Genomic DNA, 27,765 nt, shown 5'->3' on the forward strand with positions numbered 1-27,765 from the left:
AGCAGATGTATTCGTCTGTGAATGTATTGTGTTAACGATGACAACAGAATTTATACTTTTCACTAAATAAAGGTCACTGTGTTTGTTCTATTTTGAGTTAATTCACTTAAGTGGAAGATGTATGGGGCATTTTTTAAACTACAATCAGCCATAATAACTGTGCAAAAGTATTTTAATACTTAAGCACGTACTTTTGTGAAAGGTCATGTTACAAAACACTAGAAGGACTGTAGGTACAGGACACACACACAACATGTAGCCTCCCAGTTCTGCAGTCCAGTTATACCAAGACTGCCGTCTGTGTGAGTTATTGCCTCATTTTCCCAAATTATTTTTGAGTGCTCATTTAAAGTTCTTAAAAAAAAAAATAGCAGAAATGCTATTGTTCTTAGCGCTACGGCAAATACATCTGTCACTATTTACAAACTGTTGCCAAAGCCTGGAACACGGCTCTTCAGGTCAGACCATGCAACTTCTGCCCTAGTTGTATTTGGCCAAGTAATGGCCTACAAAGGATTGGTATTGACTTATGCAAGATGAGACATGCAAACCGCCTAGGACTCATGACATGAGCAGAAAAGGTGAGATATACTGAACTGTATGTCCTAAAGGATGCCACAGGGCAAAAGGTTGCCATGTACCTAAAAGAGTAAAAGGACACACGATGGAAGTATTTTAACTGAGTTTGTAGCAGGTATGGGGAACAAGCCAAATCACTGGCAAAGGCCAATTCTGTATATTTTCAGTGGAATCAATTTTGGCCCTACTTTCATGCATGCACGCTAGTTCACAAAAGGGACGCAGCATAAAAGGCTGATTTACATTTTGCAGTGCAATGCAAATTTCTTGTTAGTAAGTACCTTTACATTTTCAAATCAAAATGATGCTGACTGGGACTTTCAGACGGTAAGCCAAAAGCTTCCATGATAAGCATTTTTATTGTACTGCTTTGTCACTGATTTATTTTTTTACAGTTCGACCATTCCACACTCTTGCTGTCGTTTATCCCTCTGTGACACACATCCACTAAGTGTCCAGATTTAAAAAAAAAAAAAAGGCTGCACAGCCAGCCAGGAGCAGCAACCCTGGTTCAAGCTGGGTTACACTGTCTTGCTCAAGGGAACTCAGACAGAGATGGAAACAGCAGCTGTTCAAACTTCAGAGCTTAATTCCACATAATTGCAGCTCCAACTACTAAACTATGCTACCACTAAAAGGCAAAAGATCCAGTTCAAAAGACTAACCTGACGTGGAGGGAGCCCTCCTGCACCAGGTGGACAGTCAGGTAACATAATGGTCCGTTTAGGCGTGCTGCACTGACAGGAGGGGGAGGGGTTAGACATGCTCCAGTTCCCGTTGAGGAAGATGTCGGTCACTGACTGATCTACGGATGGAGTGAACCAATCAGACCCACTAGAAGAACATGGTAGCTTCCTGCAGGAAAACAATGAGGGACATATGAGTATTTATTTATTTATTTATTGGTGATAACTGATTCCTGCCACCCACTGCAATCATCATAATATCCTCTCTTAACAATTAGAACTGCTGTGCAGCATGGCAAAAATAAATAAAGAAAATATAATATAAACAGCATCACACGTCACAAGTAATATATTTTTAAAGACTAAGAACTTAAGTAAGCTGCTCAAGCATTTGTGATGCACAAGCATTCATGATCTACATGCACTCCAAGTGCACAACTGTGTGACTATTAGCCATGCATACACAGCTTGTGTTTAACACTTAACAAGGACCATTTGGCATGAATGCATGTGCACACCAGGGGGTTATTATGTTTGGCTGGATTCTTGTAGCTTCTCGTTTACCCTACTACTTACGGTATAGGGTTTCCATTCATGCAGCGAGTCCCAAAGCCAGGGTTGTTCACCAAGGTTTCCACCACCCGAGACACCTCTGCATTGTCTGGCCCATCATTGCTGTATGTGTTGGAAATATAATAAGTGTAAATACACATGCAAACATATGTGCATTTAAATGTTACATCCCACAGTATAAAAACAGACCAAAAAAGTCTTAACTGACATGAGAGTATAAGTTAAAGGAAAAAAGGAAATGAAAAAGAACTAACTTGGTTTACGACCCGTTTTGGTAGAAACATATAACTGTCCTTACTCCAAACCAAAAAAAAAAAAAAAAAAACTGAATTAGAGAAACATGAAACTACTGGCTAAAATATGAAGTAACTGGTTTATAGTCAGTGTAGTCAGTGCTGTGGCACTGATTGCTTCAAGGACAGTGTGAACTAGGCTTCCACACTAGATGACAACTGGGCTGATTTACACTCCAATTACTGTCTAGACATTCAAAATGGACACACTAACCAGGGTCTTGCCTGTCGTGACCAGTGATGTGCTAAGATCAACCATCCTTCCACTGGATGACTGTGGTGCTCTGTCCACAGGGTGACAAAGCGCCAGAGTCTATCTTCAACAGCTGAATCGATTTACAAAATGACCTCTGCTGCCTTGATAATATCAAAATGCTTGATATTTGCAACAGGACATTTTTAAGGCCATGTGCTGTGTTGAGATCACAGATTCACAAAGAGGAAACCACCAACAGTCAATAAAAGCTGAGTTTAAGGTAAGATGAAGCAGAGCGGGCTATGTCTAACTCTTGACCTCTATTCTCAGTTTGAATGGTGTCACATTATGCAGAACATTATTAGAGGCCCTGAAATTCAGTCAGTGATATATTGGTAGGCAGAAGAATAATCTCAGTGAAGTGTGTAGTAAAAGACATACAGTAGTTCTAATGAATCAGCTAGTCTGAGTGACAAAAATCTCTGAAATCTTCCATGTTGTTTGAATTACGATAAGAATCCCAATTGGTTAGGATTTTACAAGACTTATAATCTATCCCCCATCACACCTGATTAAGATTTTACAAGTTGTCTAATCTGTCTTCCACATTGGCAAAGCACAGGCGTTTAGATGGCCATTAATCTTAAACATATCTTGCCTTCCAAGAAGGTCTAAAAGGCAATGAGACATGTGCACTGGGGGATCGGATGTGGTGCATTTCAAGTAAATACTTGACAGCAAGGCCGCATGCCAGTGTAGTTTACTTAATCAAGAGTGAGAGAAAAATCATTGTGTTTACCGACCCTTTTCTTTGGCCCAGGAGTCAAAACATGAATTCCCAAACCACCACTGACTGTAAAAAGCACTGACTGGTGTGAAATGTACTTTTTCCTCTATAGCTTAAGCACAACTTTGTCCTGATGTGTATTCTTGTGCAAGCACGTACTGATATGAGCCTGTTCAAGATTCTGTGTACAGTACAGGCCCTTCAAAGTCTTTCATCATTATCTGAGTGTCCTGTACATATCTAAGCCCTGAGCCTCAGTTAAACAATCTTCCCATTTCCAATTTCATCCTCATTACTAACCACACACACTCTGGCCTTTATCTTAAGGGTGCTGTGGGAGTTAAAACACAGTGTTTCATAAAGACCATCGTGATGGCTCTCTGCCAGCAGTGGCCACAGCCCAGCCAACCATTTGGATTAATACGGTGTTCATTGTCTCATTTAGAGGCGTCTCCATGAAGGTCATACGGTCATTTCCTTGGCCACCAGTGAGTGCAATTCAACTGGTCTGATTGTAAAAATGGATTATGTGCAGCCATCTGTTTTGCAATTAACAATGGCTGGGTTACCACGTTATTCAAGATAATAAAACTATTGGATAGTTCCAAATTGAAGACTTGTGCATATACACAGAAACAGTGGAACTAATGAACAGTTCATCTAGTCAAAATGAAACATCATAGATTACGTTTCATATTCTAATATCGCATTGAAATTTCAAAATTAAAAAAATAAATAAATTCAACTGACCAAAATGTGAAGATACTGAAGCTTTGTTATTGCTACAGACAAGCATTATACACTGGTGATCAAGGTCCAAAACCTCTTGAACTTCTATATTAGATCAATCATTATCTTCAATCACCCTAAGCTACTATGGATCATTGGAATTTATGGGGTATATAGTACAACAATGCTCCTGTGGATGGACTTTTTAAGATGAAAAGGCACACTACTTTTAATCACACAGCCATCACCACGTAGGGAGTTTTAAAGTCACTCAAGAGAAGACAATATTTCGTAATTGGTAAAAGGGAGTGTCATAAAAACGCTCCAGTTTCAAAATGTATCACACAAGAACAGTTCTGGGGAATTCCCAAGAAAACTGAAAGCGTGCTTCATGTTTTGACTATGAGCGAATGTGACAAAGTCTGTTGAGGAACTGGCTCTGAAATCCCACAAATGAATCGTGGGCCGTTGCTCGTGTGAGCCAGGATTTTATTCCCACTTGTTGCGTGCTGTACTTTACTGACATAAGGAAGAGAATGTTAACTGGGTACGGGATACGGCTAGATAATATCTTAGTGTCTAGCTTGGTACAAATTGATTTCTGGGTTTTTGGTAGTGTCTGGGGTTTTGGTGGTTGTTGCTAAGTGGTAATGACAACTTCATGTACACCATGCAGTGTCTCAGGAGAAAATGTAACAGCAAATGGCCTGGGTTTGAATGTTGCAGCACCATGGACAGAGGAAGGCACAAACAGACCAAATGCGCATGTTTCAGCACTGTGGTGAGAGACAAAGAATTGATCTCAGTTTCATGAATTTGGCAAAAATAAAAAATAAAAAAGTGAGAGCAGAGAAAAAGTTTGGAAGACGGGCACGAAATTGGATTTTGAGACTACCTGAAAAAGTCAATTTTTTAAAAAAGAGGAACACAAAGTACTGAAAAGTTTCTTCAGTGAATTAATGTTCCAAATGGAGTGAATCAGTTCAAAATTCTAGCTTCAGCTTCATGGGAGAGAAAAAAAAGAAAAGTCATCACTGCCAAAGGCAATAGCACCAGTGTCCTCAATGAGCTGCAAGTTGATGTGTGATATGTGTTAGTACATGTGATGGAAAAAGTGTAGGAGGAATGGTCCAGCAAAGGAAGTAACAGAAAAATAAATAAGCCAGATGAAAGTAGTGTAAGTCGCCCGGCAACCACACTGTTAGTTTTCAGTGCCATGAACTGTCACTGTGTTGATATAAGCAAATAAATGAATGAAATATTCGAGAGGTGTCTGTCACTTGTAATGCATAAAGTACAATGACTCAACAATTCTATTGTAAAACCAAGCACAGCGTTAAATATATTTATCACCATGTTAAAGGCAAACAAAAACAGAATAAATTTATTCAAACTAGAATATGTAGTGTCTATTTGAGCCTGTCAAACAAAAGTGTATAAATATATCAAAAAATACAAAAGATGCAGCGTCTCGCTCTGACCAAGAGTTAAGATTCTGTCTTAAATAAACCAGTTTCACACATGGCTGCAGTTAAATGTGCATTCATATCTTTAAAGTGAATTTCTGCAAAGTGATGGCAGGGGAAATGAAATACCTGTAAGTTGGAAAAGCAATGACAGCTTCATGTCACAAGAACAGTCAGTGTCAAGATGCGTATGATGGTTTGGACAGATGCTGTAAGCGGTGATGCATATTAGAGCAAATTTGGCATTTTTACAGCACTTTTGTTCTAACAGAAAAGGATAAATCATGTTGCAGTCACCGGTTTGAATATGTAGCAAATTTACCTGTAAAATCATATAAAAAAAGACTTGAGAGATCAAGTCCTTCTCTAGGCATGAAGACGTCATATACAGTCAGTGTGCACATTTAGCAATGTATTCTTTCTTAGTTATTTATGGTTCAGAACTGTACTTAATAAGGTCAGATTCTTCCATAAAAGCCTTCACATCTGTGTGTTCTTTGTGTCATGTTACATCCTCTGCAACGAGTCAAGTTTGTTCTCAGTGGGTGCTGAAGTCTACCAAGGCTGTGCCTTGTCACCAATTACACTTGTGATCCTCAGTGACAGAATATCAAGCTGCAGCCAAGGAAAGAACAGTGTCCAGATTGATGACCTCAGCAATGCAAAAACCTCTTGGCAATCAAACACCATGAGCAATGAGAACTACATTGACATCTTTCGCCTTTGATTTTCGGTCACTAAAGTTTAGCTTTCTTGCAGGGTTGCAGTATTTTGTCGATTTACTCCGCCATGTTTGCTACAATAACCACACCGTTCTTCTTCTTCTTCAAATTATGCACACACCCTCTGCCTCTGATAATAGTAAACATCATTTGCTTGAGGATTCTTTCCAGGAAACACCATGTTGCTTCAAGATAATAATAACAGAGAAAATAACAGTCAATAGTTTCAACCAGGACATCTCATTGTATGCTATATCATCATATGGTTACCTGTAAAATGTGGTTTGAGGCAGACCGTACATCCAGGGCTGCAGCTCCAGACTGGGATATTCAGTGAAAGGAGGGATGATGAGTGAGAAGATCAGAGACAGGCACACGAAAAAAGCAGGCAAGACCACCTACGAGGAGAGTAACAAGTTTTAAGTCAAAACATCTCATTAAAGAGTCATTGCCCTACATCTGAAAACTCATTTGAAGCCACAGAGTGAAATGTAAGATATCGAAAAAATGCAGGAGATTTCAATAAAATGATGTTTTTTTTCAGCGGGGGGGGAGTAACAGTAAACACAGTACCACAGCTTAAAAACAAAAAATAACACTTTGTGATAAACAAACAAAACTGTACTATTTTAAGACTTTAGCCTCAAAGCTTCAGTTGTGCACCTACAGTGTACAAGCGCAGCAGTATGCACAGTATGTCATTTTAACTGTAAAAACAAGCTGCAACCATTTTATGACAAATGCAACACAATGACACAATTCCCAATAATACAATTACTGCTGGGCTCCTTTAAAAAAAAAATCAAAAATCAAAAACATTAAATGGTTTGCATAGGTTGTCAGCATGGGTGACACAGATGCATATTTATGTGTGTAAGCATGAACGAGCACAAGATTCAGAGCTGGATCAATTTCATCACTCTCCTCCCTGAGCCCCCTTACTGTCATTACGTGCTACAAAATGACTGATGCAATCAACAATAAAGCAGGACCACTGCGATAATGTGTGCATATTAATATGCTCCCCACCAACTTGTTTGGGCTCTTCTGCACGCTTTAAGAGTTTGATTAAACACTTCTAACACTGCCACCACCATCTGGCCACTCAGATATAATTAGTTTCTTGCTATTCTCTTGTCTTTTGTGTTATATTTTTTAAAACCAGACGCTGCCACGCTTCCCCTATCCACCTCACCCTCCTCTCCCCTCTTCCCTCCATTATGTAATTTTCTTTTCATTTCATTGTTAAAGCTGACAAAAAGGTCAGTGGGAAAAATTTCAAGATATCTTCAATGTTTAATCACTTGTAGGTTGGAACACATTCTGCAGCTCGGGAGAGGTTTACGTACACTTGATTAATTGCAGTGCATGCAATTTGCCAGGTCAATTCAAGATGCTACAATTGAAAATCCTAAATTTACTGCATGCCCATAGAAATGTGCTTGGAAGAAAGATAAAGAGCCGCAATGAGACTGAAAAGCTTAATGGCAGACTGCAAAAGAAAGAACTATTCTTTTTCTGTTGCACACTCTCTCTCTCTCTCTCTCTCTCTCTCTCTCTCTCTCTCTCTCTCTCAACAGTAATTGCAGGTGACAGCTGGTACTTCTTCCATTGAGAGATCTGCAAAAAAACAGGGAGAAGTCATTATGCTCACAAAGCCAAAGCACTCCCATGAACAATGCATGAGTTTATGGCGTTCTCAAGTTTAGCGGGGATTTAAAGAAGAGAATAGGATTATATGCAAAATGGGTATAAACAACAAAACACGATTAAGACGAGTTTTATTTTATGCAAAGTCAAATAGCTCGTTATATTGAGTTTGTTTCCCAAACAAACATCTCTGTCTATCCAATTTCATTTGAAAAACAGTTTTATTGCTGCACCTTGTGTTAAAGTGGATAATAGCATCACCTTGGATATTTTTACTGATGTGTTAATGTGGTCTTTCCTTTTCACAGCATTCAGGCAAAATGTAGCAAATAGTCAGTAAAACTATTGTTATTTCCAGTGGAAAAATTATACTCACAACAAAAAGGATACAGAAACTTAAATACAACAAAGGAACACTTCATGAGCAATTCTGTACTGACAATCAGACACAACCACAACGGGAGGAGGCTGAATTACAGAGTGTACATCATCTGCTGTTTAACAGCAAGGTTGCTGCTGCTCTGAATGGGGAGTTGTCATAAGTTCAGTGTGAACCCGTCGACTCATCCACTGCAACATAACCAATAGCTGCTTCTCCCTGATTCTGACATTGCCAAGACTCGCCTGTCCCCAACTTTCATCCCCATAAATCACTCCTTTTGTGCTACATGCCATAATCTCTTTTATATTCCCCTAACCACTTGTATTGGAGGAGATTACCTCACCACACAATCATATCTGCTGACAATGGGAGCTGTTGACATGACGGGGAGGGGGGGAAAAAAGAAAACCTTTAGCCAAATGAATAAAGAGGAAGAGGTAGGAGGTGCGCCCTTGCAGACAATGTGCACCCTTGTACATACACACTCGTGCTTATCCTTCTATCCAACTCTGCGTCCCCACTAAAAAGGGACGTCCAAGATTGACAGTGACTAATGGGGATTGGTACTGCAGCAAATTACAAGAACAACCCATACACCTCACAAAGGTGAAACATCGCTCTCTCTCAGTCTCTCTCTCACTCTCACTCTCTCTCTCTCTCTCTCGCTCACACACACACAGACAAACGTGTAGACTGGGTGAGCTGCAATTCAGTCATTTTCAGTTATGATTATTTCAGGATCATGGCAGCTGTCATTACTGATGGCGTTACATGATATTTATGCACACAATGAATCTGGATGGGAGGTGGTGTGTATGTGTCAACACAATTTAAGTCAGAATACAGTTTTTAAAACTTGGTGGAAAAAAATCGTTTAAACACCCTGGAAATTGCTACTTGCCGAAATTGGTTTTGACTTGTTTAAATTATGTCTGTTTATTGGTTTTGACTTTTGAAATTATGTTTATGAGGGACAAAATAATATAGACGTATGTGTAATAGGCTAATAGTAGTCTGTCATCTCCGTAATTGTTATGCGATCACTTCTAATACATTGCTAATGAAAACACATGATTAGCACACTGTAAAATGAAAGAAAAACAAATCATGGCTGTCACTTTGCCTTTTTGGGTGCCAATCACAGCGACCAGGTAAACCTGACGGTACTGTAAAGCCAGAAGAAACAACATCCACTGACAGACTTTAAACACAAATGCATTAACAGCTTTTTGCCAACACCAGGAACGACATCATGTCAATGTGCAAAGGTGAGGCTGAAAAATTTCTGCCCCCAGATATTGGCATGTTTCTCACCGAATGTGATTGATTGAAAGAGCAAAATCCTTTACACAGCAGCAATAAACACATGTCCATACCGCCTCATTTGTCCCTGAGATATTGTTTAGTGTGGCATGGCATCCCTTGGGATGTACAGATGATCATATTATGTGCATCTCATTGACATCATGTTACATGACTCTGGGTGCTGCACTTCACATTTTTCAAACTCTTCACCTTCATTCTGTCTTCAGCGTCGATTTCTTTTCCAGCAAGTTAAATTCCCCAACTACTGACTCCATCAAGATGGATGACGTGACTTTTCCCTCCAGATCTGAAATTAGCTTACTCTATCATATATGTCATTAACTGATTTTGAAAGCTAACATGTATCTCATACAGTCCTACCTTGATCCTCCCATGCAACCCTCCTAGTGTAACCCTTCAATTCATCAATATGACAGACAGAGGCCATTACCTGGGCAATGAGTCCCTTGCGGCTCCTCCGGGCGTGGTGGAAGCGCTTGATAAAGAGCGCCAGGAACTGCCTCCTGATCAGCTCCCACCCAGTGATGACCATGGACCCCCTCCCACTGGCACTGGCATTTCTCTTTAAGTCTGAAGTGGACATTAAACCACCGTGTTATTTATCATCTATGCATATGTAAAAGGCCTGCTGAGCACACTTTCCAGCACAGCTAATGGGCTGATCAAAAAAAACTTAAGTGTTAGACCTGCCAGTTACACCTGCTCATCCCTCAGTGTAGCAACTTTTTTTTTTTTTAAACATATCATGAATTTGGAAATGATATTTGGGCATGACTCAGGAGGAAAAGGGTGATAAACAAGGGCTTTGTAAACACCTTGGTTTTATGTCTCACACTCTCCAAGAATACTGTTACTGAAAAAAAGAAGCACTGTACTTTCATAGCAGTCATTAAGATAATAAAACATATTCTGATTGAAAACCATTTTCATGATGAAAGACACAGTATGAAAGTTAATTTCTTTTTTACGGGCAAAATTGAAAAGGTGAAAAGACAGGTTAGATAAAGTTGGATGGACTGGAAGGAAATTCTGTGTGAAAATGACTTATTCCGGAGACGGAGCTCTTGTTTATGCCCTCTTTTCAAAATGGTTACTGAGGTGAAACAGTCAAATTAAAACCAAACTGAAAGAAGTTAATAATTGAAGAATGGAGTGCAGAAAAAAAACAGGCATTTGCTGGTATAATAAAACTAAGATAGTTTTTAGTAAAGACAAAATACAGTACCCACCTTCCACTTTACTTGTGAATCTTTCTGCATGAGAAACAGAAAGGAACAAAACTCAAGCAGGAATAATGGTTCATTTTACTAAATTTCTATTTGAAATACATTAACACCCATTCATATTAATTAGCTAACTTTCTGCATTGTTAAACACATTCAGAAATGTTTAATTGAGCTTCCTTCAGTTAAAAAAAAAAAAGTATGATGAATTCAGAGAGACTTGCCACTCATTCCAGAGACTTGTTGTGGTATAGTGTGGACACTGGCGATGCTGTTCCGCTTGGATTCGAGGGAGCTCCTTTTGCAGTCTCTCACCAGCTCTTTTGTTGCTGTGGGAATACAAATAAGATATGTTGTTTTGGCCTGACCCAATTTATGGTTATAAATAACAATAAGAATAGCTACCTGCCCTGCAGGAGGCCATATTATTTCCTGTAAAGGCACAAGCCCAGGTGTTTTAGGAAAGTGAAGGAATCTGATTTTGAGATAAACTGAAAAGTTGTTTCATGATGGATACAAACAAAACCGTTGGAAACAGGGGAGTGGAAGATTTATCCACTGAGGTCAGTCAATGAGCAATAACAGATAGAAAACACACTATAATTCTGTATGAGTATATATGCAATGTGTCTGAACAGGGGCAGACAAAATAACATAAACAAACCCAAGAAAAATGACTTTTATACAAAATAACTAAGTCACTGTTGCAAATATTGCAAACACTGCTACACTGGAGTCTTAATCTAATACAGTGTGATTGAGCAGCATCGTGGCTTAATGTTGAAGGCAATGCAGAAGTGCCTTGTGGGGCAGCCAGATTGTGGCTGAAAAGAAAAGCCAATTGTATAACTGAAGTGGAAAGATGCAAAGTTAATTCCACAACACATTAGAGTACTGTGGAATACATTAGAGTGTCATTAGCTGTGTCAACAACGGTGGCAGAATTGTAGCTCAAACGAGAAGTTGTTAATGTAGAAAGGGGAATGTGACTAGGGATTTGCTGACTTGATGTGACTGCTTGGTCTATCACACAGCTGTAACTGTCCTACCTGGCTCTGCAGCCGGCTTAACTTTAATGTTTTTATAAAGTAATGATAATAACTATTTCTTTTTTTTTTAACCATTGCTTCTGGTTGGGATTAAGCTACATTATGCATACATATTGTCTCCTTACTTTGTATTTCTGCGTCTACTCCAGTATCTTCAGCCACTTTAAGAAATATCTGTGAAAACAAAATATTTATGAGTATAGTATGTTATGACAGCCACAGTTTGTTTCCCATCACCTTATAAGCATGCACACAAGCAGGATGAACACAAACCAATGATACTGCAGTGAATGTGTGTTATTTAAGCTACTATTGTGGCTACAATTTGACCTACTCACCTAACTCAAAATCTACTCAACAAGTGCACACAGATTTGATGCAGATTCTTGTTTTCCCTGTCAAGTTTCTGCTTAGAATGGGATCAGGGTTGTGCATCCACAGAGACTCTAACCCTTACTTGAGCACCTGCCAATTGGCCTCTCTAAGAGAAGTGCCCCCCTTGACTTCATTTATTAATTCAGGCCATATGTCAAAATAAATAAATCTCCCTATTTGTGAAAATTTTCCAAGTGACTTTTCCTTATTTCATTCTGCTGTGCATGTTTAGCCTCTTTTCAACATCTGACCTCTGAAAAGTCTCTGCATACTTCTGGGAGAGACTGAGAGTGATTTTCTGTGGTGAATTATTTCAGTCAAAACTACATAAAACAGAATTAATGACACTCAGAAACAGTTACTTGAAAAAGCTGTTCATTACAATGACCAGATTAAAAGTTATTACATGACTAACTTCCAATACAAACTATCAGCCCTCGCTTATTAGTGTCATATATGGAGAATCGTATTTCAGTTGAAGTGTAGTTGGACTTCAAATGAAAACATGGATGGGTAAAATAAACCTTGTCTTGTCTCAATTTTAGATACTCAAAAGGAATTATTCACAACGCCTGCAGGCCATGAGTGTCTCATTCATGTCAGAGTTGCATGAAGAATGTTTGCCAACAGTCGCTCAGTTTTATGATCCAAGGCTCCATGCCAAATGCAGCCATCTTCTTAGGAGAAATAAGACCCTGTCGAATATGTGTAATGATAATAATGACAATTCTACAACTACTACTTCCACTACTGCTATTATTACTAGTACAGCAGGTCAATGCTTAAGAGGGTAGCAAGAATATCACCTTTAGAAATTAGTTAAAATAGGACTAAAGCCATTTCCAGACTTGTTTTATCCTGCTGATGATATTGAGTATGTGGTCTTACACAGTTTGGACAGCCTAGCTTTAAATATTTAGGGAATTTTCCCTTCCTTTTTTTCACAAGCTGAGAAAAACTTGCTTATTGTCTGCTTTGTGACAATATGTTTTTAACTTATCCAACAAGCTTTAATGGTTTATTTAGCTTATGAAGAGGGATTACCACCTCATATTAAGGTACGCTAAATCCTTCAATTCTTCTGAAACATTTAAAGTCAGGAAATTCTGAGACTTTCTTTGGACAGCAAGTTTTTTTGTCCATCATGGCAAACAAGTAGAAAAAAAACCTATGACTTGAACATGATGCAAAAAGTTGAAATATGCATAGTGTAAAGTCTAACAGAGATTAAAGTCACTATGTAGGAGAAATTTCCAAATATACTGACCACATGTGGTCTGTTTCAATTTGCTGTTCATCCAAATTTCATTACACACTTGAAATTTGTTTGCTTTAGATTCAGGCTCAGGAGGAGCTCTGTTTCACAGTTTGCAGGGCTTAAAAGGGCCCATGCTTGCAGTTACTTGGTACTGAATCTGAATCTGACAAGAAAAAAAAAATTACATGTCTTAGACTTCACAGTTTTTAAGTTATTACCTAAAATGTAAAGTTGTTTGTCATAGTCCTACCATCTAACAGACTGCTGCAATTTGTGAAAGATAGATTTTAAAAGATTGCACTTTGATTGCTTACTTAAAGAATCAGAAAAAGATGAAAATGAGTAGGAGGAGGAGGAGGAGAAGAAAAAACACTAAGTATGGGGTAAAGTGAAATTCCAAGAATAACAAAAGAAAAAGAAGAAAAATAAAGGAAATAAAAATAAGGGTAACTTTGTCTGTACGCACACTTTTATGTGTTATGTGCATGTAAGTAGGCAGTCTCCCTACATGTGTGCATGCTTGTATCTCTAGTAAGGTTGTCAATCCCACGCTTGGTGTACCTCCTCCAGCGTGGTGTCAGAGATGCCGTAGCTGGTCAGGCCGAGGTCAGCCATGGCCAGGTCGAGCTCTTGGAAGAGCAGAGCAAAGGTCCCATCTCTGGCTCCACCATAGGGCAGAATGTAGTTGATCTCCTGACCGATGCTCTCCAAGAAGACCGCCTCAGGGACGTGACGGCGCACAAGCTGACCCAGAGCTGTCAAATCTGTTGGACGAATGGCCACAAAAGAATTCACAATACAAACTCCAAAGGATGGCGAGGTTGCACGAGCACAAACAACACACCCTTGTGGAAATTACACACTTCTATTTGTCTTTTTAGAGAAAGTTATTTGTTAGTGATTCAACAGACAGTGTTCATGAACAACCACTAGTACTGACTGCTAAGAAAGACAAAATGTAAATGACAGCATCTTTCAAATAAACTCAGAGTTAATGAAACGTAATACAAGAGAAAAATCTTTTAAAATCTACCGAGTAACATTTGGGATCACAACATGCCTGATGTTCTGACCTTTAAACATACTGAAACACATCAGTGGACATAATTCTCCTGCCTCATCCATTCTGAAGCTGGGTCTTAGTGAGAATCAATCAGGACACTGTTGCAGAATGCACCGCATCCATTATTGATCCAGAACCTCTCATACATAATTACTGCAGCTTAACAACCAACGGCTTGGTGCTTTATGAAGAAGTAAATGAATCTGCTTCACACATCACACTGAATTATTTGTGAAAATGTGTGTGTCGGTTTGCTGGTGTGTGGGCTAATAAAGAGAAATGTGCTGTCACTTGTGGAAATAGGATGACATTTTATGGTATTTTCTAGCTTACATGTAAACATCATGTGTATAGTCATTTTTGAAAGAATGAAAAGGTTTGATTGTGATTTATTTTCCATGTATAATAACCTGGAGCCCACCTGTTTTCTCCTGATCATATCTTGAATGAGCATGTTTGTTTCCATGATCGAGCCTAAGAATCATCAAAACAAATCAAATAACCAGCGTCTAATGCTTTAGTCAGCCAATTTCTGTTCTTCTGTTCTTCTTCTACTGCTGATCGACATTGCTTTTTAATTCCAGTCAAAAAGCAGAAGCATATTTTTAATAGTTTGAGAACATTTGCCTAAAACACTGTACTCTAAGCTCAGTGATTAATTGGTTGATAACTTGGATTAAGACATTGGTTGTCTGTTTTGAAATGGTATCTAACATCCTCATTTAAAAAAAAAAAAAAACTGAATAAATAATATGTTAAATGAGATGAAGTTGATAAATATGATAGTACTCTATTAGGAAATTATCTAAAACATGCAATTAGAAATTCAATGATCTGTGCTTTCAAGGGCTGATTCGATTTGAAGTTAAACACTGGTTATCAGAGAAAAGGGGGGTAAAACTTGTATCTAATCCATTTGTTTATATATTTCTGAGCAGTCTCTAAAAAGACTTGTTAGAGACTCAAAGGACTTAGATTATTCTTTTTTCATCAGCTATAGTAAAGAAACATAATCAATGGAAATCCATGTACCTTCCAACATTAATGTACAAACTGGGAAAAGGAAACGACAATAGCTACACATGATGAAAATGAACTAAGCAAAAGTGAAACCATTAGTTGAGGATAGAAGGGTGTACATGATAGAGATAAAAGTGTATATGTTTGACTAATGTTCATTTATGTTTTATGCACATGAATTATGCAAACACTGCATAATGAGACTGAGCTTATTTTATGCACTTGGTAGAGAAGTGTTTTGTTTTATTTCTGGTGTTCTCTATTAGGTTTCTGTTTTGTATGATATATATGGTATCTATGGGTATATATAATCTGAATAAATAAATTATTTTTTTTTAAAAAAGAAAAAATCAGCCTTATGACACTAGGGAACAAAAAAAACTCAAATGTCACTGTCACTTCACGTCTACTCTCCACAAGATTTTGAAATGAGCTTGAAGGACCAGCCCTGCTGCTATTTATAACAGAAGGGAACAATCGTGCTCAAACCACCAAACTCTGGAAGGAGGAGTGGACAGCAGTGAGCTAGCTAGCAATCAAGATCATCCTTCATTTGCAGGGATTTCTGAAATTTATCTGAAATATGATGTTCAAAATACACCATATTAGGTTCAAATGTCCATTGCTTTCCTTAACGTCTCCCTGTGTTTCTGCACTCACAAAGCTGTCCTAACCCTCTCTGTCACTAAAAATCCTACCTTTCCATTTGTCTCTGACACTACTTTAAAGTGCTCTCTGCAAGTAGTTTTAACAACGGCATCTCAAGGAAGCAGTTTTAGATTAAATATTACCTTTTTTGTTAAAATGTAGGTTGTAGCAAAAAATTAAGCTTAAGCATAAGCTTGTATAGTACTAATCTAAAACTGGCAATAAAAGAGATAAAGTTTCTACCTGAGGGATCAGAGCTGCTCCAGCTTTGGCTGCCGATGCCATCATCTGGGCTGCACCTCGAAGGACGGTGTCTCTCCTGTTAATCAGAATTGGATTAGAATGGCTTTATCATTCCTCACCACTTAGAATGATGAACAGTGCCTCTGTGACAATTCCTGTCTTATTAATCAAATAATGGATGCCATCCGCAAGTTTCTATTTAATTGCTCTAAACAAAAGCTGCATGCAGGCAACAACAGGGAATGCTTTCAACCTGTGATTGAACATGAAGCCAAGATCTTTTCAATCTAGGACAATACACAGAAATGAAGATGAGATTTTAATTTCAACAAAGGTTGAATAAACCTCACTGTATTTTAAAGAACTTTGTGACATTTATTAAATGGAGTACGACACTGAAATAAGATCTGGACAATCAAACTACGTCCAGCCCCTTTTCCTAGTTTTATTGGCTGTGTAATTGCAAAATCTTCCACTGAATTACAAAGTTGTCATCCAGGAAAGGGGGTACTATTCTCCCTTGCCCACAACGGTGTCTGCATGTTTATTTATTTATTTCAAACAAATGACTCTGCTCACCTCAAAGAGCCTGCAGACTAATGGTAATTGCTCTAGCCCTGCTGGCATCAGTGCATCTTGTTCATTTGCTCCTATTGATTAAAACTAAGTGTGTGAGGCACCATTGGCGAGCAAAAGCGAGAATCACCCCTCTCCCCGGTGACAATTAGTATCATCCAGCATGTAGGCATTTGCCAATTTTCATGCTGGGAGAGACTAAACACAGATCATTATAGGGAGAGGGTGGCAAGAGAGAAAGAGAGCACTCAGGGAAGTCAGAGGGAGCCATGTTCAATAATAGACTAGAGAGGGGTTACTGTTGTTCTGAAGGGGCTAAAGTTCTTTTCTTGATACATGAGGTCAAAAAGGATGATCCCCTTCCAATTAAAGCGGATCTATGTGAAGTTATTTTAACAAGGATAAGAAAGAATGGTAATTGCGTGGTCATTGCGGGGGTCCGAAACACCAAATTTGTGCTTGTCTGAAGATAATGAGACCACACAGCCAGTGTTGTGTCTGTCAGTGGCCATGTTGATGGACACAGTACAAAACAATGGATTTTGATAAAGTACTGTATTGCAACCAGGACTGACAATCTCATCTTATTGCTCAAAAGAACATTATGTACTATATATGTGCGCAAGTATTCCCAGTAAAATTAAAATCCAAATCTAATCATCAAAGCAAACTCCAGAAGACTGTGCGGGTTTACATTTGCTATCTGTTCGTACCTCTTTGGCCTGACTGTGTATAATGCCATTACGCTGAGCTGTCATCTTTTCATTCCCATCTCGGACCAGAGTGAGGTAGTAACCGCTGCCAAAACACTTCTTCAGGAAGAGCGAGGAGCCACAGCAACGCATTTTTCCGTGGGAGATGATGGCAATGCGATCACCCAAGATGTCTGCCTCATCCATGTGGTGTGTAGACAAAATGATGGTGCGACCTGTAGAGAGACAGAAAGACAGTCTCAATCAATGTCCCCTGAATGTGCACAATAAAACTGTGTGCTTGGTGTCTGAAGTGGTGTGGCAGTGTGTGTGTGAGTTACAGACAGTGTGTCTGAGGTAAAAAAATAAAAATAAAAACACTGGATTGCAAATATAAAAAAAGTTAAGGCACAGACTATAAATTAAAAAAATAAATAGTTTCTGAAACATTTTTCTCTTTGGACCTTGCTTGATTTAACAACTGTCGTTATAAAAAGGAAGCCTGACGAGACAAGATGCTGCAGATCAAAAAAAACCTGCTCAAATTAAGCCAATATCACAATCTGTCTCTGCATGGTAATCCCTTTTCACCTTACTGCTGATTCCGCTGTGTCTTTTACCCATGCTTATCCACATGGCAACAAAGCAAACTCCAGAAGACTGTGTGGGTTTGCTTTTGGGACAAAATTAAAATTATGATAAAGGCCACCAGTGTTTCCATGAGACCACATTTTATTTCAGCGCTCCCCTTTGTGCTGCGAGTCCTTGGATTTGAGAGGCATCAAGCTGAGAGCCATTGCAGTGACAACTACAGCATGCATTGCAAGTTTATTCACAGGTGTTCTAATCCCTTCATATCATGCTGTATCAGATAACACATATTAATTATCACATACCCCAGAAATCAAAAAAGGACTACATTTATAATGAAGTCACAGCATGGTCATGTCTCTGCAGTCGACGTGAAAGCAGTATCACAGAGTGAGGGGTAACTTTTGATCCGGTCATGTTTTAAAGCAGGAAGCATTTAACCCGATACATTTATTATTAAGTGACAAAGAAAGAAAGCTGTTTGGAAGTCAGTAACTTTGAGAAGACAGTGGGAGATCAAGATGATTAAATGTTTTGCTTTGTTTTTTTGTTTTTTTTTTTTTGTTTTTTTTACAGTTAATAAGGCCAAAAGAAAGACCAATAAATGGTAATTACAGCTGGATTTTTGGCCATGCTAGCAGCATGGCTCAATGGATGGCCACGCCGCTGTGTTGGTGTGCCACTTTGTTCCAGACTCAAACATCTTGACAACCATTAAATTGACTGCCATGACATTTAGTACAAACATCAGTGGTTTTTCCTCTAACTCCACCATTAGGTTAACATTTGTGGTTAGAAGTAAAATGACTCAACAGCAACTGGATTGAATGCCATGAAATTTGGCTCACACATTCGTGCTCCCTTCAGAATGAAGGTAAAATTTATCTTTTTTTCACTCATTCTTTCAGTCTCCTAACCCCATGAGGTCGAGTTGCACGTTGTATTGAGTGCTAATTGGCAAATGTTAGAATTCTAACATGCTAAATTAGGATGTTGAACATTGTGAACCTTATAAAAGCTTCAGATCATATTGTTGGCATGCAAGCATTGTCACTGTGAGCATGTTGGCAAGCTGACCTTAGTAGTTAGCTCAAGTATAGCCTCACAGAGCCAATGCACAGCTGCAGACTCTTGGTCCCGCAAAGACATCAACACAGCATCAAGCACAGTAATCTCAAAACAGGAAGCAGCGGATAAGGAGCTACACACTCAGTAAGCACCTGACTGGATGGAGTTTTCACTCTTTTCTCACTGAATTTTTCAGTGTTTATTGCAAAAGGTCAACTCCTCTGCTGAGCATGGCAGCTTTTTCTGCACCAAGCTAGTTAAATTTGTATCTTCGCAGGTCATATTATTGCAGGGACAAGGACACACTCAGAGGTCATTACCTGCAGCCCAGTGAAGCCATTTTGCTTGGCCAACTGTTTCCGCTCGCTCTCCCTCAATCACCCCCCCGCCCCCGCTTTTTTGTGCCCTGCCACCAGCTGAGCTGCTAAATCCATCCCTTCTCAGTTAAGTATTGCTGCCTTATGCTATGCCAAGCAAGTCTGGATCCCTCTATATACAGACTCAACAAAATGCCCAAGTTGAATGAATGCCCACAACCCAGTCAATTTAACATATGGGGGAAAAAAGCTATGCTTATGAAGGGGGTGGGCTGAGGAGATTGCTTGAGGTTTAGTTTGACTGAGCCAGCTCATTTTGTATGGGATGCTCAAGCTCACAGATGATTTTCCTGGGGATTTGTTGTGGTTTACAAGGAAAAAAAAATAATCAAAATGCACTGCATCATCTGTGAGTTGGGAGCAAAATAAATGTGTTTGGACTGCAGATGGCCCACAAAGGTATTCTGATTTATAGTGTGTTGTGGTGCATTACAGCACAAAGTGATATATCAAATGGAGTTCGGTGTGTTCAGGTAAATTGGTAGCACTCATACAACGTACTGCAAAGTAAGGCTGGAAATCTGGTATCTGTAATTTAGCTTCCCTTCCTTTAAATGAAACTAGAAATGGATCTAACAGTGGTTGAGTCAGGCTGGACAGATATTAGTTACATCGGCAGTGAGATGAATTACTGGACAAAACTGTATTAACTGCTGTTCGTGGCAATCAATTCAGATCAATAATTTTAAAATTAGCTTGCGGTTTACAGCCTGTCTTCAGAGTTAAAGAAAACAGATGGGCTTGTAGTTGTGATTAAAAGCAACCCAATATAATATAAATGCATTCTAAAAATGCACGTTCAATGCCAAGTTTCACAAAATGTTTTGATGAACAAAAAAATGTAGTATGTTGACTGGCAGAAGTGAAACTCTGGTTACTGCAAAGAATCTGTAACTATATGTTGAAGGTTACACAGGTTGAAAGAATATTTTTCTCTGTGAGTATTGTTTTAAATATTTAAACAGTTGAGTGATTACAGCTTGCTCCCGTCTTCCACTCCATCCTCAACATCATATTTCATTGAAGAGGTCTGATTTATAAGATGTTAGCATTTCTCCCAAAAAATAGTTTGAAGGGCTTTTTTTCCTGTCATGAATACAACTTATGTAAGATCACATACAAGAAACAAGCACTGACACATTTTTATGTCATTTGCACTGCAACATTGGCTTCAACCTTACATTAATTCATGGCAGAAAAATCCATTATGCTACTGAACTGCTACAGAAATGAATGCAACTGCAATAAGTCTACAATAGAAGGAGTTGATACCAACATTAATTTGAAACTCATCAGTAAATTTGTTTTCAAGGTAAGTCTTGGAAGAAGGACTATTCTGCCTATTGATTGGATTTTTCAAATGGATTTGTAATGACACATTCAGTTCAATGTGTACTGAGCTAAGGAACTCAGGTTAATATTTTGTCCATTAAATGATGTAGGAGTAAGATAACATCTTAAATTTGTCTGTAATGAAAATTAGCGCTTTCCCATTTAAAAGTTTCAGGGAAATTAAAATAATATAATATACAACAAACTTACTTAAAAAGTTGTTTTTTCAGCTCTCAGGCTGTATTTAGCAAGATCTGTGGCAGAACCAAATCTAGATGCGACAGAACTACATTAATACCACACAGGGCAAAACAACAGGCTTGTAAATTGGTGAAGTTATCAATCACAACCAATAAATTAGGTGAGAAAAAAGGATGCTGTTGCAGCAAAAACAAGCAAGGCTGCAGGCACAAGGCTGAATGTATAAAATCTATTATATGAATATTATCCTTAAGGCCCATTTTCTAACATAATGAGTGGGGTAATTTAATAGTAATCAACTTCCAGTTATGGATGATAATTAAAAATTCATAATGCTCATTTTTACTTTAAATCTTCACCTTCTATGGTAATTTTCTAATGACACATGACAACAGAGACATTAAAAGCCAACTTAAATTCAAAGATCTGAAGAACAATCAGATATCAACATGTCACCATATTAGCATTTTGATGAGCACTCTCTACTTATTACTACATCAAGCATTTTCATCTTGAACACACACTGAGGGTTTAATTTAAACTTGAAGTGCCTGTACAGTATGTCCATGTTCCTTCATACCTTGAGCAATTTTAAGACAGTTTGAACTGCCATCGACCAAATAAGCCCCTTCTGAATATAATGAAAACAACACCCACTTAGGGCAATCTGGTCAACCGGTCTGTGCGAAAAACCTGCACTGTTAATTATCTATGAAGAACCACAACATTAAGTCCAATTTCAGCCTTCGGCTTTTTCACACAAATAGACTGCCTGTAGCATTTTTTTTTTTCGCGTAATGACAAACCTTAGTAACACTGTGGTGAAAATAAGACTGGAGAGGCACAAAACATGACTCATTCAACCAGCCAGAATGTGGGTGTTCTCATTATAACAGAGTTATCTCCGACTCCCAATTGGAGTGAAAGGACTTGATTAGAGAGAGAGAAGCTAATGACACAGTGAGGGCGGAATGTCACTCAATGCACATTAAACATTTAGACATCTGCTGAGAGAATGTGTTACTATAATGTCCATGTCCTGCTTACAGGCACTAGCAACCACAAAGTATATAAGGCCAGAGAGTGACAAGCTAACTGATATGGCAGACAATTAGGGACTCTGTTAAATAGCAATGTCAATTAAAGCTTCTTGGATTCACTTGTCTTCACTTGCATTTCAATCTGTTCCAGTACAAATTACAATTTCTCTCCACCCACAATTAAGTGTCACATAGAGCAAGGCTAAGAAAATAACTTCTGCGGGCTGCTCTAGATGGTTCATTACCTTAACAGCTCTCATATTGGATATATTTGAGCCTTGTCAGTTAAAAGTTTACCTTGAGTCAGGCTCAGTTTTGCAAACTTTCTTGGTTTGAAACAGATCAAACGCACTCTGTGCATTCCAGTCAATCCTACAAACATAGGAGACTTCAAAAACTTTAGTGGAGCCTTGGTTCTTACCTACCTTGTTTGTACTTTAACAGCAGTTCCCAGATACCCCTGCGGGCATAGGGGTCCACTCCTGCTGTAGGTTCATCTAAGATGACGATTTTTGAGCTGCCAACAAATGCTATAGCCACAGACAGCTTTCTCTGCATGCCACCTAGAAGACAGAACAATCTCCATCAGCTACAGTGTCTCAGTAATATATCTTGAGTTCAATATATCTTGAACATGTGCTTTTATATAGATAGAAGATACTCATCTTTGCAGGCATTCTGCCTGTAATCAGTGAAAAATCCTACACAACCATCTGTCCACATTAGGTTTTGACACAATATTGTGAACTGATTATGGGATAAATGTGTCGAGATGTACCTCTCTGTGTTTTATTGTCTCTTGCATGGTGCAAAATGATTGATGGCAGGTAAGTAGGTACACCTTACTAGGGTTATTCCAGTCTCCACTCATAGCAAGCTCTTCAAAATGCATCCAATGTAGTGCTAATGTTGTGGAAATGTCAGCATAGATCAACCTTGAAAGTCATATTTCAGTGATTTTGCTCACAAGCAATCCATGACTGGGGACAATTTATCAAGCAGGACTTGCTCATGCCCCCCAGACAATGAATTACAACCTGTGACACACAAGTACAGTGCATGTGTAAATTGAGACAGCTACGTGCACGTGTGCTGGCAGAGGAACGGTTTAACAGGGCAGCTTTATCCTGAACAGAAAGGATAATCTACAGATGATATTCCTTCCCAAGGGAAATGAATGCATCAAGCACACAAACTGATGCACACATCAAAAACCAAATTTACATCTCTGTATAATTTCATTCAGACCTTCTGAGGTGAAAAGATCCAAAAGATGTCAACACACACACCTGACAAGTTCTTAGCGAGATCCTTCCGCTTATGTGGTAAACCAACATCCTTAATCATCTGGTCCATCTCAATTTTCACCTCATCACGGCTGTGTCCTTTCAGTCGAGCGTAGAAGTAGATGTGCTCTTCCACTGTCAGCCTGGAAAGGTGAAAATAATATCATAACACCTATTTGACTGACATCTGAGGAAGCATGAGTGACCAGTGAGTGTGTCCCCATGACACTTCTTCAATGTGCAACTTCACTTTTGTGAACTGGAGTTTAGAAAAGTTTAAAAGAATCTTGTCAAAACTGCCTCACAGCTGAAAGCATAACATGTCGAAATGTCTATCTCAGTGTTTGCATGAATATTTTAACTCTGTTTAATATAGATACATTGACTGTCTACGATTAATATTAATGAAAGTAATTTGCAGGTGCTAAGTCATAATTATGATGTAGGACTTGTGCCGAGTTGCGGTAGTCAGAGAAATAGAGGAGACACTAAAGGTGAAATAAAAAAAAAACCTGAATAATAGCTGGGAATGATGCTATAAGGAGAAATCTGGTGGATGGAGAGAACAAAGTTCATTTCATTTTTTAACATAAAAAGGTAAAGGGATAATGATGTGTTGATGTGAAAAATAAGCCAAGACTGTGCCCTCATTATGCGTGATGATTAAATTGCTCTGTAATGATTTCTCCCCATTCCTCCTTCTTCCCTTTTTTTTTAATAAACCAGAGGCAAAACATGATTATTCTGATGGCCAGTTGATAACATGGATGGATGGCTATCTGCTAAATTCACTCACTCATTGAATAAGACATTGTGCTGTGGGCACATTCCCAAATACTTCCGGATGCTATCCATGTCAGTGTGGATGTCATATCCATTGATGAGGGCTGTTCCTGATGTAGGCGGGAACAGTCCTGTCAGAATGGACCTACAGAGGAAAAAAAGAAATAAACAAAAAACAAATATCCTGGTTACACAGCTTGAAGATGAATTCGAGCTCATGATTTTTACCATATAATCTCCAGAATCATAAGGAAAAGCAGAGATACTGCAACTAAAAAGCAGCCAGTGGAGCATAAAGGTGATTTACATCTGTTCCAAGCTCCATTTAAACATATTTGTCAATAGACATTTTGTCCAATTTCATCAGCAGACTCTAATTTAATTTTCATTAAGCAGGGGAAAAGATTTTTCTGTCATAAATACTGAAAAATGGACCCAGCACTGCACTGCTGTATCAGATGATTTGGAGCACTGACTGTCTATATCATTTCCATTAACTTGTACACAGTCTCAGGCCATTAATAATGTATTAATTACTGACTAGCCTGAGCAGAAAAATACCGAGCACCACACAAAAGAGCAAAAAATAAAAACACCAGTTTAGACGAACTTGTAACAGTTGTAACAGTGAATCTCACAGATAAGATGGATGCTCTGGTATCTTTCTGGAAATGCATCCACACAGAACTTCAGTGTGCGACAGAGTCCTTCCTCTGTCCTTTCTGTTATTGTGCTCTGTTATGTTTCATTACAGTGGCTCAGAGCGGATGTCTTCCCTTCAGCCCTTAGTCTTGCATCACTTGCTCTCTCTCTCTCTCTCTCTCTCTCTCTCTCTCTCTCTCTCTCTCTCTCTCTCTCTCTCTCTCTCTCTCTCTCTCTCTCTCTCTCTCTCTCGCTCTCTCGCTGTCTCTCGCTCATTCTTTCTGGGCCACTGGGTTTCATTTATTTGCTGTCATCCTAAACCCCTTCCAATCTTTCCACTATTTTTTAAACAGCAATTAGATAACTCCCGCTATCAACACAACAGCTGACTCTGTGTGATAAATGTCCTCTCAGAAGATGTCACACTTTGAAAGCAGTGACCACTGAATTAATGTAGTGACAGTACAGTCGGCATTGTGTACAAGTTAGATTAGTTGCACCCTGTGAAATTACATGAACACTGAGCCAAGTGGCAAAGCATGGGAGAAATAGATAATATTACTCACATCGTGGTTGTTTTCCCAGCTCCGTTGTGGCCAAGAAAAGATGTGATCTGATTCTCGTAGAAGTTCATACTTAGTCCGTCCACAGCAAGCTTCTTTCCAGTTTTGTAGATTTTGACAAGATTGCGGATTGAGACCCCTGCTTTCATATTGGGTGGTGGTTTCTCCAGATACTCTTTAGAAACACACATTCATCAAAACACACATGTAAACAGAGAAACCAGATTAAAAGCAGTTTATTTAATTTTATCAAAGATATAATTGCCTTTTGAAGACACAAACTGATCCAAACAAAACAAAAGGTGCACATGCCAGAATAAAACATGATTAAATAATATAGTTTTTAAAAAAATATTATAGTTGACAAACAGTAAATGCTGCTTCTCTTCTTAAATTAAAACTCTCTACATATGTGAGTACTCCTTTAATGTCATATAGTCAAAAAGGAAAACACATACACTGCTGTTCATTAAAACACAAAAATAACTGACTTTAGCTCACTCCCAACAATGCTAATTGGAAACTGTTTTTTTTAGCAAGTTCCTGACTTGAAACTCACCTTTTTTTTTCCCCCCCATTCTAAGCGCCAAACTCTATTATCACCCAATGTGACAAACAAGGTGCTAATGTTTGTTTGCAGCCCATCCCAATTAACTTATATTTCTTATTAGAACTATGTTCCCACTAGAACTTGAACGAGCTGATGAGAATCTGACTAATACATAATGAGTGGGTGGGTTACACTCCGGCTACACACAGGTGAGAATTGAAGATAATATGGCAGTTTACCGTTATGTACACAGGAGTCCTTCAGCAAACCGGGGTCAACTTCAGGCACTGAGGCTCTCCCACACCAATAAGATGAAGTGAAAGGGAAGTACCATGGCTTAGGGATTCCATATTGGCCTGGGATTGAGTGTGGAGAACATTATTAACATTTTAATAACGGCTTGGCTTGAGGGAATATGGTACTTTACTGTGTAGGTTTCCTCTTGACAGCCTGGCCCAACTCCTGTCCTCTTTTAATTAGAGTCGATGAGAAAAGCATTAAGACTAGCCTGTTAAAATAGCAGTAATTGGCTATTGATTTAAGCGGGGCCAGGTGAAGGGATCTCATGCAAGAACAGTAAACTAGAACGCTGAATTTTAGCATTTATCCATTTCTAAACCATAGTTTCACCTCCTCAGATGACATGAAGAAAGCTGGCAGTACCTGGGAAGACATTCTCAATGTACCAGGTGAGCGTCCAGTATAAAGAAGCATCAAAGAGCATCATGATGATGGACACAATGAACGTGTAGCGTTCTCCCTCTTCTGGACTCTTGCCAATGTTGTACCACTGAATGCCGATGCCTTGCTCCTCGTACTTGGAGAAGTTCTCACATCCATAGCCAAAGGCCACGCATGACAATAAACTCTGGGAATGAAAAGATGTGCAGGTAAAAAGATACATAGTTAAAGGAGTAGTTTGACATACAAGATAAAGAAGACATGAAGTGTTAATGACTGAACTGGTGGGCAGGTTTCGTTACCTTTGAACTGAGTGAGGTTATCAGTTTTCCTCTACAGTCTTTATGCTAAGCTAAGTGGCTGCTGGATTTAGTTGCATAATTAACAAACAGCCCAGAGGATGGTATCAACCTCCTCATCTAACTTTCCACAGAAAAGCAAATAAGCGCATTTCCCAAAAAAAGTCCTTTAAAATCTATGAAGTAGACCCTGAAAGAATATTGTATTTGTACAGTGACAGCCTTTGATTGTTAAATTAAGGTGATGACTTAATTATGAGAGATATACTGTTACCACTCACATCACACACATAACTGATAAATACACTATTGCAGCAGACAAAAGAACAATATCTACACAGACATCAGCTGATTTAATTGCCTTGTTGCCTTTGAACATCTCTGAGGACTGTGGATCCAGACAAAAACAAAGATGGAGACTGAAATGGTTGTGCTACAAACTAAGATTTGTTGGCTCTTTCATACAGTAGGAAATTGCAAATGATGTGTTGCCCATGAGACATCATCTGCCATGGCCTATCACTCTGCATTGCCATGTTGCCTGCCAGCTGTTTTATCACGCCTCATTTGCTCACAGCATTTTCACTCCAGCAGAAGCAGTTGCCGAAGCTTTGGAGACGAATCATCATGGATACTGTCGACCCGATGCTACATTACCAGGAAGAGAATCTGAAAAGGCCTGCAGTGACGCTAAACCTCTCGCCTGGCTACTAACACTGCTGGCAACTTCCTGAGTTGTCTTCCACTGCCCATCTACTGCCAAGCAATCAACAGTCAGTCAGTAGATAAGAGGTGACAGCAAGGCTAGTGAGTTCC

General features: G+C 38.9%; 1 protein-coding gene across 1 annotated transcript in view; it reads right to left on the bottom strand.

The window, feature by feature from the left end:
* Positions 1-27,765, bottom strand: part of LOC121176942 (phospholipid-transporting ATPase ABCA1-like) — a 128,031-nt gene that overhangs the window by 53,964 nt on the left and 46,302 nt on the right. Inside the window, exons 17-32 of the mRNA XM_041031085.1 lie at positions 26,633-26,837; positions 26,209-26,325; positions 25,423-25,594; positions 24,228-24,359; positions 23,435-23,574; positions 22,571-22,708; positions 17,558-17,772; positions 16,269-16,344; positions 13,856-14,058; positions 11,787-11,835; positions 10,837-10,941; positions 10,619-10,642; positions 9,820-9,959; positions 6,302-6,429; positions 1,842-1,940; positions 1,245-1,434 (exon numbers count right to left, since the gene is read on the bottom strand). Coding sequence (XP_040887019.1) covers positions 1,245-1,434; positions 1,842-1,940; positions 6,302-6,429; positions 9,820-9,959; positions 10,619-10,642; positions 10,837-10,941; positions 11,787-11,835; positions 13,856-14,058; positions 16,269-16,344; positions 17,558-17,772; positions 22,571-22,708; positions 23,435-23,574; positions 24,228-24,359; positions 25,423-25,594; positions 26,209-26,325; positions 26,633-26,837 — 2,133 coding nt within the window. The remainder of the gene's footprint in view (positions 1-1,244; positions 1,435-1,841; positions 1,941-6,301; positions 6,430-9,819; positions 9,960-10,618; positions 10,643-10,836; positions 10,942-11,786; positions 11,836-13,855; positions 14,059-16,268; positions 16,345-17,557; positions 17,773-22,570; positions 22,709-23,434; positions 23,575-24,227; positions 24,360-25,422; positions 25,595-26,208; positions 26,326-26,632; positions 26,838-27,765) is intronic.

Source organism: Toxotes jaculatrix, chromosome 23 (genome assembly GCF_017976425.1).
Source record: "Toxotes jaculatrix isolate fToxJac2 chromosome 23, fToxJac2.pri, whole genome shotgun sequence".
NCBI classification, from domain to species: domain Eukaryota; kingdom Metazoa; phylum Chordata; class Actinopteri; family Toxotidae; genus Toxotes; species Toxotes jaculatrix.